This window comes from Vombatus ursinus, unplaced genomic scaffold, assembly GCF_900497805.2.
Source record: "Vombatus ursinus unplaced genomic scaffold, bare-nosed wombat genome assembly UNPS02014791.1, whole genome shotgun sequence".
NCBI classification, from domain to species: Eukaryota; Metazoa; Chordata; class Mammalia; order Diprotodontia; family Vombatidae; genus Vombatus; species Vombatus ursinus.
This window is the reverse complement of record NW_020954569.1, coordinates 49,606,194-49,618,426: the sequence shown is the minus strand read 5'-3', so window position 1 is coordinate 49,618,426 and position 12,233 is coordinate 49,606,194. Positions and strand designations below refer to the sequence as shown.

Sequence of the window (12,233 nt, the reverse complement as noted above, 5' to 3'; positions counted from 1 at the left end):
TATAAATTTACAATTTATTGAATTTTAATTTATGTACAGTTTTAACAAGCATGGATATATTTAAGTTTTCTGACTAAAGCAAATTAAAAACTAAATACTCCAACAGGACAAGGGGTGGCAGAGAGCTAACTTAAGGAAGAGAAATAAAAGCTTTCAAAAGGCAGACATGATGACTGTAAAAGCATTAGAATCTGAGGTCACTTAGAGTGGCCTATATAGAGAGCCCTCTATTTCGTAACAGCTCCTGAGAGCAGCACATATCATAGCACATTAATGTCACTAATGTTAATAATGATGGCCCTCAGTCAGCAACAAAAGGCTAAATTACATTGAACACTGTTGTTCAGTCGTGTCTGACTCTTTATGACCCCATGGACCATAGCATGCCAATGCTGTCCATGGGGTTTTCTTGGCAAAGATACTGAAGTAGTTTGCCATTTCCTACTCTAGCTCATTTCACAGATGAGGAAACTGAGGCAAACAGGATTAAATGACTTGCCCAGGTCACACAGCTAGTAAATGTCTGAGAACAGATTTGAACTCGGGACTTCTTGATTCCAGGCCCAGTGTGCTATCACACTGAGCCACTTAGCCGCCTTACGAACATATTCCATTTAAAAAGTTAGGGAAGGAAGGGAGTAGAATGTTTTTAGAAACATTTCTAACAAATATGATTTTAAAATGTTTTAGGTATCTAACAACTCATTTTTGTGGAATACCTCATTCTCCAATGATGCCAAACAGTTACTATATATGGTAAAGCCAGCGTCTCACAACTAACAACTGTTGAGACACAAGTACAGGAATCAAACTGAGATCATCGATTTTAAAAGACCCCTGTTTTCAAAAAGGGAAATTAAAAAACAAAACAAAATCAAAAACCCCACTACTCAAAGCAGCTATTATTAGGCTCCAAAAGAACCTTACCAGAAACAATGGAAGAAAACCCTCTTACCGAACCAACTGCATGTTGCTTCCAAAGGTGCAATGCTCCGTGGAAAGCATGGGCTAGGATCGTGGAGCCATCGGGGCTAAACTGGCAGTCATAAAACCCCAGGGTGTTCCCACCCACTTCACCTACTCGTACCTAGGCAACCAATGAAAGAAAACAGCTGTAAGGAAATATCCCATATTAAAAGCACATTACAGTAAATTCATTATTTGTGTAATATTTACCAAAAGGAAAAGTTTGCAGCTATGGCAATTCATTTTTAGAAATGTAAAAGTCTAATTTATAAAATAATAATTACTGTAAACTAAACAAATATTTAATTTCACCCAGCAGACATTTATTATCCAAATGTAACGCGACTTAGCCAGGGCTGAGGATATAAAGAAAATATGAGACAACGCCTACCCTTAAGGCGTCTACAAGGCAGTAGAGGAGATGAAACATCTGTCTTTACCTGCTCCAGCCACACTCCTGACTCTTCATCAGGAGCCCAGAGAATCATGGTTTTATCCATTGAGGCAGACAACAATCTCATTGGCTGCTGAATCACATCACCTAAGGAGTAAAAAATACATTGTTACCTCTAGAATACACTTAAGCTCTATTTAACAAAAAATCATATCAGGCGGTCTTTTAAGTTTAAACTCAGCCTGTGAGCTGAGTCACTGGAAAGGGTCTATGACTTCCTATGAACCCCAAACATGGTCATTTTGCTACTTAATTAGCTCCAGTAGCAGCATCCCTCTATATACTATATAAACATACATTCTGTAGATTGAATAAATACTATGCACAGTTAGCACATATGCATATTACTGTATTTCAAACATATGTAGACACTGTGGTAAATAAAACACAAATTCACTTAAAAGCATTAATGAATTCATAGTAATTTTTGTCATTCACTATGCATTTTCTCAATCAATGGATACTCATGGTACCCCTACTCCGGGGTTATGAAGGGTCCTCATATTTGAAAATACTAGGTACCACTGCCTTGGAGTCTAATACCTTAACATCACAAGTTTTTCAAATTTTTCTATACTCTGGCAAGTCTAATTAAAAACCCAATTTTCGAGAGATGTTACATCTAATATGCTTGACTATGTACTCCTTAGAAATTGGCAAGCATCATTTTCGTTGCTTTTTTTTTGCTACTTTAGTTGTCCTGTGACACCTTTATTTCTCTAACCTTCTACTACAACCCTTTCACCCACCCTGGGTTATTGTCACGATTGACGGCCTCTGACCTAGTATCTGTAGTGCAAAATACAGTGGGACAGTCTTCTAAACAAGCCTATGGTCTACAGACAAAACCTCACACAGAGATTACTGACTCACTCACTCCTCATAGCAGCTATGCCAAAGCTGCTCATTTCTCCCTAACATACCAATCCTCTCTCATGTGAAGAAAATTCCATCACATCTCCTGTCTCCAAGAATGACATCTAGTCTGAGCTACCTATATATTCTCTTTTTCACCTTTACTTCTTGCTTCTATATCTATCCTTTCTCATCATTTCTTGCCGCCACATAAGAAACTGTCTTTCTTTAAAAGAATTTTTCCCACATGTGCCAAAATATTTATAACAGCACTTTTTGTGACAGCAAAGAGCTGGAAACAAGGTAGATGCCCACTGACTGGGGAATGGCTAAACAAATTGTAGTACATAAATGTCAAGGAGTATTACTGTGCTATTAAAAAAAAAGATGAATATGGCCAAAAAAAAAAGATGAATATGATGAATAAAGAGAAGCAAAGACAGACTTCTATGAACTGATGGCAAAGTGAAGTAAGGAGAACCAAGAAAATAATATACACATTGACCACAACACTGTAAACAGAAAGAACCACAGTGGAAAAAAATGAATGTTCCAAAATCACAAAAATAAGCATGGCTGGAAAGAAGATATATAAGAAAATACTCTAACCATGCTCCTTTGCAAAGTATGGTGATGTTAAGAAAAACAAAACTTTTTTTTTAAAAAACTTACTTAGAACAAAGCAAAAAAAAATTTAAAAAAAAAAGAATTCCCTTCCTTTTGCCTTAATTCTACTATTTCTCACCTCCCATGAGAATTTGTTTCTATACTCATTCTTTCCTCCCTTTACATCCTTATTTTCTTTCCTTGTCAATTTCCCTGTTGCCTTCATTCATACATCTCTTCCCTCAAAAAAAAAAGATTCACTTAAATTGGCTGCCCTTCAAATTGGGATATTGTGCTATACCTACCTTTCATTGGCTCATTACTTTCATAGGCAATCTATAACCATTACTGCCAAAGTTTTCTTCCTTTTACCACCCTGAAAATACCACCACTCACATTTCTACAGCACCTTACAATGTACAAAATACTTTCCTCACCACATTCTTGTGACCTGAACAGTACATTATGCACATCTTACAGATGAGCAAACTGAGGCTCAGACAAGCAAAGCCAAGTGCCATTTTAGTGTCCAAGCCAGATTCGAACCTAGGTCTCCTGATCCCAAAGCTTGCATTTAGTCCCACCATGGGAACTGTTTTTTAAACTACAGCCTAGTTCCTGCCCCTATTACTCCAATGAATACTAACTACTACATGAAGGCCATTTCTTTACCTTTATACCATCCTAATGCCTTGGGAACAAAATGACAAACAGACTCCCATGAAGACAAATGAAGACATTGTCTTTTTACACATAAACAAATATCCACCCATCCTTTTTAATTTTTTGTTATAAAGGATGACTCTCCAGAAGGGGGAGGGGCAAATTTGGAAAGAAAGGTGATAAAAAAAATAGAAGACAGCAATAAAAATTTTAATTAAAAAATAAATACAGTTTTGGGTTAAAACCTATGCTGGGTAAACTTGAATGATAGTCAATGGGCATCTGAGGCCATCTGAGCAGTCAGTCACCCTAGAAACTATTTACTTGAAGAACTCTAATCCTATATCCATCATCTAATTTACTAATTCAATGATTTGTATACTAGTTTGGTCAGGAAGTCTTTGGGTCTCTGGCACTAGTTCATACTATCTACCTACCCACTTTTGTCTTATATCAACTGGTAATATAGATATTGGGAAAAAACGAAGCAATGGGAGAACCACTTGTTTCACTGCTTTATGACTACAAAGAGATACATGTTTTGAAGGAGTTCAGAAGCCCCAGAGCTTGTATTCCAAGGCAAAACGGAGTCCATTGTTCTGGTACACATAACAATGCAAGTCAGTTCAGTTATCCTCACATCCCAGTAGAGTTAATTATAAACTGAACTCTTATGTAAACCTTGCTTTCCCCACACTGTAAAATCAGAGTTGTGATCCCTAAAAAGAAATCAGAAACTCTTCAAAAGAATAAGATGAACATTTGTTGATTAGCTCCATGGCATGCCAGAAATTATAGGTTTATAAACCAAAAACTGTAGCTCTCATTTAGTAGTTCACATTTCTTTTCATTTGCCAACCCCTCCTCCCCACCATGTTCTCCCACCATGGTTATCTTTCTACAGACCAGACCACAGAAGTTTTTCAAACACTAACAGATTCCTTGAGTTCATACACTTAGCTCCGAGAGCCTTGTTTCTCCATTTCTCCTTTGGTTTGGTAGTTATAGTGTATAATACAGAACTGCTATGATATCACATAGTCAATAGGTATGATTATTTAACATGACCTCCAAAGTGAAAATTTATTAGATTGAATACCAATTACATATAAAGAATTACATATAAAGAATTACTGTAACCATCTGGTCAGTTAAATATTTAGTAAACCTCCATTTATCTCTTTCCTACCTGAGTAAAATGAAGGCTGCCAATGAACAGCATTTACCCAGTTTTCATGACCAGCTAACACTGTCTCCAGAGTAACGGCATACGTTGCCTCAGCACCTACAACAAAAGGCAATGAAATTACTGATTTGTAAAATCAGAAATCATGACATCTCAAAGGCAGAAAGGTCCTTAGAGAACATCTGGCCCAATAACTTCATTTCACAAATGAGGAAACTGGGATCCAGACAAGTGCATGGCTTGCCCAAGATGACACAGCTGCAGAGCCAGGACGAGAGCCCGGGTCTTGTCACTCTAAGGCCAACACTCTTAGCACACACTGCTGCCCAAGCTCTTCCCCAAAGAACCAACAGAATGTTCAGAATTAACCCAGGTGTGCAAGAAATGTTAATGCTCAAGAAAACAGGATATACAACTTTTAAGTAAATGCAAGACATTCTAAATGTCTTTTCCTTTATCCATGCAATGGGACTTACGTAAGAGGAAAGTTTTAAAGACTTAGTTTTAAGCTTACCATACTAAAACCAACTTATTAATGAAATATAAAAATGAATTTATCAAATATTTCTTTAAGCCTTGAGACACCTGCCATCCCAATAAAATCTCTGTCCCAAAGGTAGTGACTGGTTCAAGATCACAAGAACAGCAAGTGACAAAGACAATACGCAAACTCAGGCTTTAGAGTTGAGTGCTCTGCACTTTTGAAAAAGTCTGTACTTTGAAACCTTAAATCAAAAGAATTAATAAAAATCCCCAAAGAATATACCCTTGTTAAGTGTTAGATTGAATAAGTTTAGGGTATCTATAATTTAATATAAAGTACCTTCTCCCTTCCTCCATTTATTTTAAAGTATGCTAACTATAGACTATAATAATGACCACTTAAGAGTATGTAGGTACTTTGTATGGGCAGTGAGGGTGAAATCAAGCACAGTGTGGGAGAACAAAGTAACAGGTACAAAACACTGCCAACAATATATCCTGAAAGTGTTATCAAAGACAATTTAAAAAAAGAGTTCTCTGTTTTAATACTGTCACAGGAGCATTATATGTCATTTCAAAAAAGATGAAAATGGGGCAGCGAGGTGGCGCGGTGGATAGAGCCTCAGCCTTGGAGTCAGGAGGACCTGAGTTCAAATCCGGCCTCAGACCAACCACTTGACACTTACTAACTGTGTGACCCTGGACAAGTCACTTAACCCCAATTGCCTTAAAAAAAAAAACTACAGACCATAGATTTAGAGGTAGCAGGGTCCCCAAAGGTCATCTATTCCAACCTCCTCATTTTACAGATGAGACAAGTAGCACTCAGAGTGGACATGACCTGTCCAAGGTCTCACAGGTAGCAAATGGCAGATCCACGCTTTGAGCCCAAATGCTCTGATTCCAAATCCAGTACTCTTTCCACTATACCATAAAGCCTAGTTGTTAGTAAGATCTTTACATTGGGGGCAGCTAGGTGGTGCAGTGGATAGAGCACCAGCCCTGAAGTCAGGAGGACCTGAGTTCAAATCCAGCCTCAGACCAAACACTTGACACTTACTGGCTGTGGGACCCTGGACAAGTCACTTAACCCCAACTGCCTTAAAAAAAAAAAAAACAAAAAAAAAAAAACCCTAACAAACAAACAAACAAAAAAGGTGAAAATAAACTAAATGTCAGCGATAAAATAATAGTTAAATAAATTGTGCTACATTAATGTAATGGCATGTAATGTAATTAAGACCAGCAAGTGTGAGAAATGCAAAAAGAAACCTGGAAAAATCTTTGCGAAATAATGCAAAGTGAAAAAGGCAGAGCCAGAAGAATGGAATACACATTATTATCATGTAAGGAAAAGTAAATGAGAATGACAGGAAAAAGAATTCCAATGGGGACTTAAGTGACAGTATTATATTTCATGTATCAACACTAATTCAAATATAGTGACTTAAATAAGTTTAGTTTGTTTGTATTGTCATTCAATGTTTTTATTATAACATAAAAGTGAGATAACTTCTTGCCTAAGAAGAATCAGAGTTCAAACACAACAGTGTGCACATTTAACCCTTTCATTACAGAATACTGTTATAATTGAACAATACTTATAAATATTAACTTGTAACTATAGGTTTCCTTAAGAAAGAGATATTCAAGTATATAATAATACTAATAAACAGGCAGCAGTGTTTCCATGTTTTGTACATAGAAAAGCCTAATTTTATAGAACATATCTGAATACTGTGATTATTTTGTCCATTGTAAATATGTGAGTACGTGTATGTAAGAAGCAGTGTGAGAAAATGAAGAGATATCTGGTTCTGGAAGTCAGAAGCCTTATTCAAGCCCTGTGTCTGATCCATGATAACTGTATGACTGTGGGCAAGTCACTTATCCCAGGAATTCTTGAAGATTTTAAGTGGTAAGTGACAACGTAGGGAGTGAGGGGCACTGGCAGAGGAAAATTCCTCACTAAACCTTTTTCACACCAATGAAATCACAGATTGTCCCAAAAAAAAAAATGCATTATTCACACCACTGATATTTTTAAAAGTTTAAATGTGCCCCTAAATTAGTTTTCACTTTAGAACTGCCAATTCACCAATGTTTATAAAGTTACTTACAGCAATATTTTATATTACAAAATTTTTCTTGTAACATATTGTCACAATTTTGACCTTACATACTGCTATGCACTTATTCAAATCAAGTCTATTCTATGTGGACCATATGGAAATATTTTACACCATCAAACATTTCACTTTCAAGGAAATTATTTCAGATTAATCATTATCATAAAAGGAAAACTCATAAACTACTTTTTGATAGAGAATTGACAATTATAGGGAAATAACCTTCAAATTACTCATTTAGTGAAAAGGCTAAATGAGCCAAAGAGATGGGAACAAACCAAGGATTTCTATATCCTAACAATTTTGTTACTACTCACTTTCATTTTTCAGAGTAAAAGTATTTTCCTTCAGCTTTATATCATCATCTTCTTGAATTTCTAAGGATGTTGATTTTACATACAATTTCCAGACCCTTATCAAACAGTCTTGGGAACAGCTTGCTAAAAAAAGATCTTTTCCTAATGGAGAAAAATGACAAATTAATATTATGTTCTAAAAATTATTTAAAATAGTCTCTTTCTTCCACTGAGCACACTCTAGGATTTTGTTTATATGTTTCCTTCCCCAACGTTACACTTACAATATTTTGAAAAACCTCCTACACAACACAGTGCTACATAATTTATATAAAATGCCACATTCTTACATTTAATCTGTTATGTTAGGGAATCATAAGGTAACAGGGAAAATTGTTCACATAAAGGCTCAAAATAGATCTTTACAATCTCAAGAAGACAATTTTTTACATGGACATTTCTCAAAAAGTTGCTTTCCCACAGAACGCTAAGTTGCTTAAGTTTTCTAAGTCCTGTCAAACTGCTTTATTCTATCTACTCTTACTGACATTCAAGAGAAAGGGTAATAATAATAATAATAGCCAACATTATTGTTTAAAAAGATGAGAAACTTTTGTTCTAATAAGGAATAAAGAATGGGAGTTATAAGAGAAGTGAAATAAAAAGGGAAATTGTATATTTCTTTGCCAGAATCTTAGAGAGACATGACACATACTTGCTTCTATCACATAATAGTTTGTTGAGTTTTATACTGACCAAAGGTTGCCCATTCAACTCCTCTTATCCAATCCTCATGTCCAGAGAGCAAAAGCATTTTGTGAAACTAAACAAAACAAGATGACAAAATTTTTTTAGGTATTCAATGTATCAACACACATCAAGAACCTAACTTATCCTCAAAAGTCCACACCCACAGCCATCTTCTTATCTGGATAGAGTACCAACTCTGCATAGGGTAATGTAAACTAGTCACGTATCATTTAAATTCTCAATTAAATTGGGAATCAAAAGTCATAATATGTAATACTTGGCTTACACCTACGTAATTTTGGGCAGATCATTTAATTTTTCATCCTTTTACCTCAATTTCCTTTAAAGCAAAAGAATCATGCATTTATGATACATAATTATATTAGGAAAAGATAAGCATATATGCATGTATACATATATAGTTATCTAATCGTATAGATAACAATTACAACAGACTCTAAGAAGAAAAGACAATAAAAGGAAAAATAAAAAGAAAAAATAAATAAAATAAAATAAAATAAAAATAAAAAATATATTATAATATATTGTATTATATAACATATTAATATATAATACATATTTATAATATAATACATAACATATATTATATTATATTATATTATATATTATAATAATATATTATATATAATACATATTACATTATAATATATAATATAAAAATATAAATAAAATTAAAATGAAATTAAAATGAAAATAAAAAAACTAAAAATAAAAATTAGGCATTTCCAAGAGCAAGAATGAAAAGTAGTGATTACCTGATCATTCTGCTGTACATACAAATGGATTTTGCAGTCATCACTGCCACAAGCCAGAACTGGTACTAAAAAACAAGGTTAGAAAAATTTTTATTGCACAATTCAATTTGATTGAATAAATATTTATTCACTGCCTTTTACGTACAAGGTACTGGGCTAGGCTCTGGAGATACAAAGACAAAAAGAAAAATAATCACCAGGCACAAGGCACTTATATTCTAATAGTAAAACATTTTATGCTAAGATTTGGGTTGAATTTTATCATAGTAAGATAGAAGACAAAGCTAAATATTATTTAACAATTTCTCATTACCATATTTGTAGATCTTTCACATTTCAGTATTACATTTCTTTTAGCTCCGTGCTATCTAAGACTCAAAGAACAGTGACTGGTTTAATATTTACTGGAGCAATAATCTTTTGAAAGAATCTATATTTTGTATCTCCATTTTTATTAACTGCCACCCATATCCTTCCTCCCCCAAACAACTGTATCATACTACACTTCACTGACTACTAAGACCATTACTGAAAATATCAATGATCACCCCTCAGTCTGTCATTCAAAACTTCATCACTGTGGCTATTAACACCCCCATAACCATATCCAAACTATGATATGTTTTCCTTTGGTTCAGACTTGGGGGGGGGGGGACGAGGGGAAGAACAGTAAAGGGAAGAATGGAAACATGAAAGAAAATAGTTGACTAGCTGATACAGAATGAATTTTGAGATGAAATTATAAATCTTCAAATAACTACATTATTCAGCATAAATATGATGACTGACTAGCAGAAATAACAACCACCAAAGAAAAGTTTCTCTAGGCAAGTACTACAAGTTTGAATGCCCATTTGGCTCAAAGAATGACTGTGGGGGCAGCTAGGCAGCACAGTGGATAGAGCACCGGCCCTGAAGTCAGGAGGACCTGAGTTCAAATCCAGCCTCAGACCAAACACTTGACACTTACTGGCTGTGTGACTCTGGGCAAGTCACTTAACCCCAATTGCCTTAAAAAAAAAAAAAAAAAAAAGAATGACTGTGACAGAAGAGCAAATACTATACTGAGAAGTCAGAATGACCTGGATAGAGGCTTGGAAAAAAGTCCTTTAAGGAGGGAAGAAAGAACTGGGGATGGAAAGAAATGATGTGTCCAGTCCTATATGAATAGATGTGAAACTCACCATTTTTCTTTCGTCTTTTTTTTTATACATTTTTATTCACCTTTTGATTTTACATTACCTACATTTCATCCTGCATCCTTTCCCTCCTCCCTTCCAGAGACATCTCTTATAACAATTTATTTTATTAAAAAATCAGAAAAGAAAAAAAAAGGAAGAGCAGCAGATACCACATTTGATCTTAGCCAAAAGCCAAAAAGTGAAAAGAGAAAAATTTTTTGTAAATTGACCAACACATCAAAAATAATCTGACATCATATGCAATGGTCCACACCCATAGATTATCCCTCTGCCACAGATTAGATATAGACATAATTTTGCAACATCCTTTTTGTTGTTTTGTGATTTTGTTCTTTTCATTTAAAATGTTGTAGTCATTGTGTATATTGCTTTCCTGGCTCTGTTTACTTCAATTTGCATCAATTCATGTAAATCTTTCCATGCTTTTCTGAATTCATCATCGTTGGCTGGCCATCCTTAAATAAAAATTATGTTCCTCTCAAAATGTCACAGTGTAAGAAGTTATGAAAGATGTAATGATAAAAAGATACTTATTGTCCTCAAGAAATTTAATTTTTTTTGGAGTATAAAACTAATATACATAAAGAAACAAGTAAATGATACAATTGAGGATAAAATAGAAAATTTTTAAAAAGTAAGACTCAAGGAGACACTGAAAAAAGCATTTCCTCCTGCAAAGTTGGGAGATAACTCTTTTTATGCCTCAGGGGGTAGACAGAGGATTCCAAGATCATAGAACTAGAGCTGGAAGAGATCTCAGAATCTAACCCGCTCATTTTACAGATAAGGAAACCAAGGTCCAAGAAGATTAAATGACTTGCCCAAGGACACACAGGTACTAAGCACAGCAGGCAGAATTTGAACCTAGGTTCTCTAACTACAGAACCATTTTTTTTTTTTTTTGCTTTGCCACATTAGGGCTGCAGAGAGAACAGGACTCCCCTCTACCTTTCAAAGGAAATTAAACTCCCCTCTACCAAATAGTTCCCATAGGTCAGAAGGAGGAAGTTTGAGAGGAAAACAACTTAAGGCTATGCCCTTTGACCCCGAGAGAGAGAAAAAGACAGGTGGATGGTTAAGTCAGGAAACTAGAAATCACTTCTCGTTTGTCTGGTTCCTCTTCACCATTCCCCTCAATGTAACCTACCCACAAATTAGAAAAGGTAAAACAATGAAGGAAAAGACATAGTAGATATAAGATATACCAACGTGAGTATTTAAAGTGGTCCCCTAACCCCTATGGACATAATGTTCAAAGAAGGGAGTTAATGCACTGGAATGCAGTTGTTTTAGGACAAAAGTGGAGTTTGTACCTAGGAACAGAAAAGTCTTGAGCTGTCTGCATGTAGCTGGGATATGAGGTACCCTAGTATTCAAAGGAGTATTTTCAGGGATGAAGAACTCAAAATGGTAGAGGGTGGGAGAGAGACTAGAGGGAGAGCAAATCAACAGCAAGCATTTACTAGGGACAGCTAGGTGGCACACTGGACTGGATAGAGCACCGGCCCTGGATTCAGGAGGACCTGAGTTCAAATCCGGCCTCAGATACATAACACTTACTAGCTGTGTGACTCTGGACAAGTCACTTAACCCCACTGCCTAGCCAAAAAAATAAATAAATAAAATAAAAGGAAGCATTTACTATCTCAGCAAAAATAGCCCAGGTTCTACAGTGTCACTACTTGATTTTTTATAATTATTCAATTCTTTGGGCTCAGGACACTTAAAATACATGGAATTATGTATAGATACATAATTTATATAATACATTTGGTTTTTTGCTACTTTTTAGCTCTGGATATAAATTAAATTTCAAGCTCACAAATATTTTTACTAGTTACAAAATTCATATTAGCTCCAATCAAAT

At 35.1% G+C, this 12,233-nt stretch overlaps 1 protein-coding gene across 4 annotated transcripts in view; it reads right to left on the bottom strand.

Moving 5' to 3' along the window:
• The window catches only part of ELP2 (elongator acetyltransferase complex subunit 2), a 50,407-nt gene that overhangs the window by 25,970 nt on the left and 12,204 nt on the right, over positions 1–12,233 (bottom strand). For all 4 annotated transcript variants that reach the window (XM_027869030.1, XM_027869031.1, XM_027869032.1 and 1 more), the window contains exons 6-11: positions 9,165–9,229; positions 8,395–8,461; positions 7,660–7,800; positions 4,734–4,829; positions 1,407–1,507; positions 956–1,087 (exon numbers count right to left, since the gene is read on the bottom strand). In XM_027869030.1, the coding sequence (XP_027724831.1) occupies positions 956–1,087; positions 1,407–1,507; positions 4,734–4,829; positions 7,660–7,800; positions 8,395–8,461; positions 9,165–9,229 (602 nt within the window). The remainder of the gene's footprint in view (positions 1–955; positions 1,088–1,406; positions 1,508–4,733; positions 4,830–7,659; positions 7,801–8,394; positions 8,462–9,164; positions 9,230–12,233) is intronic.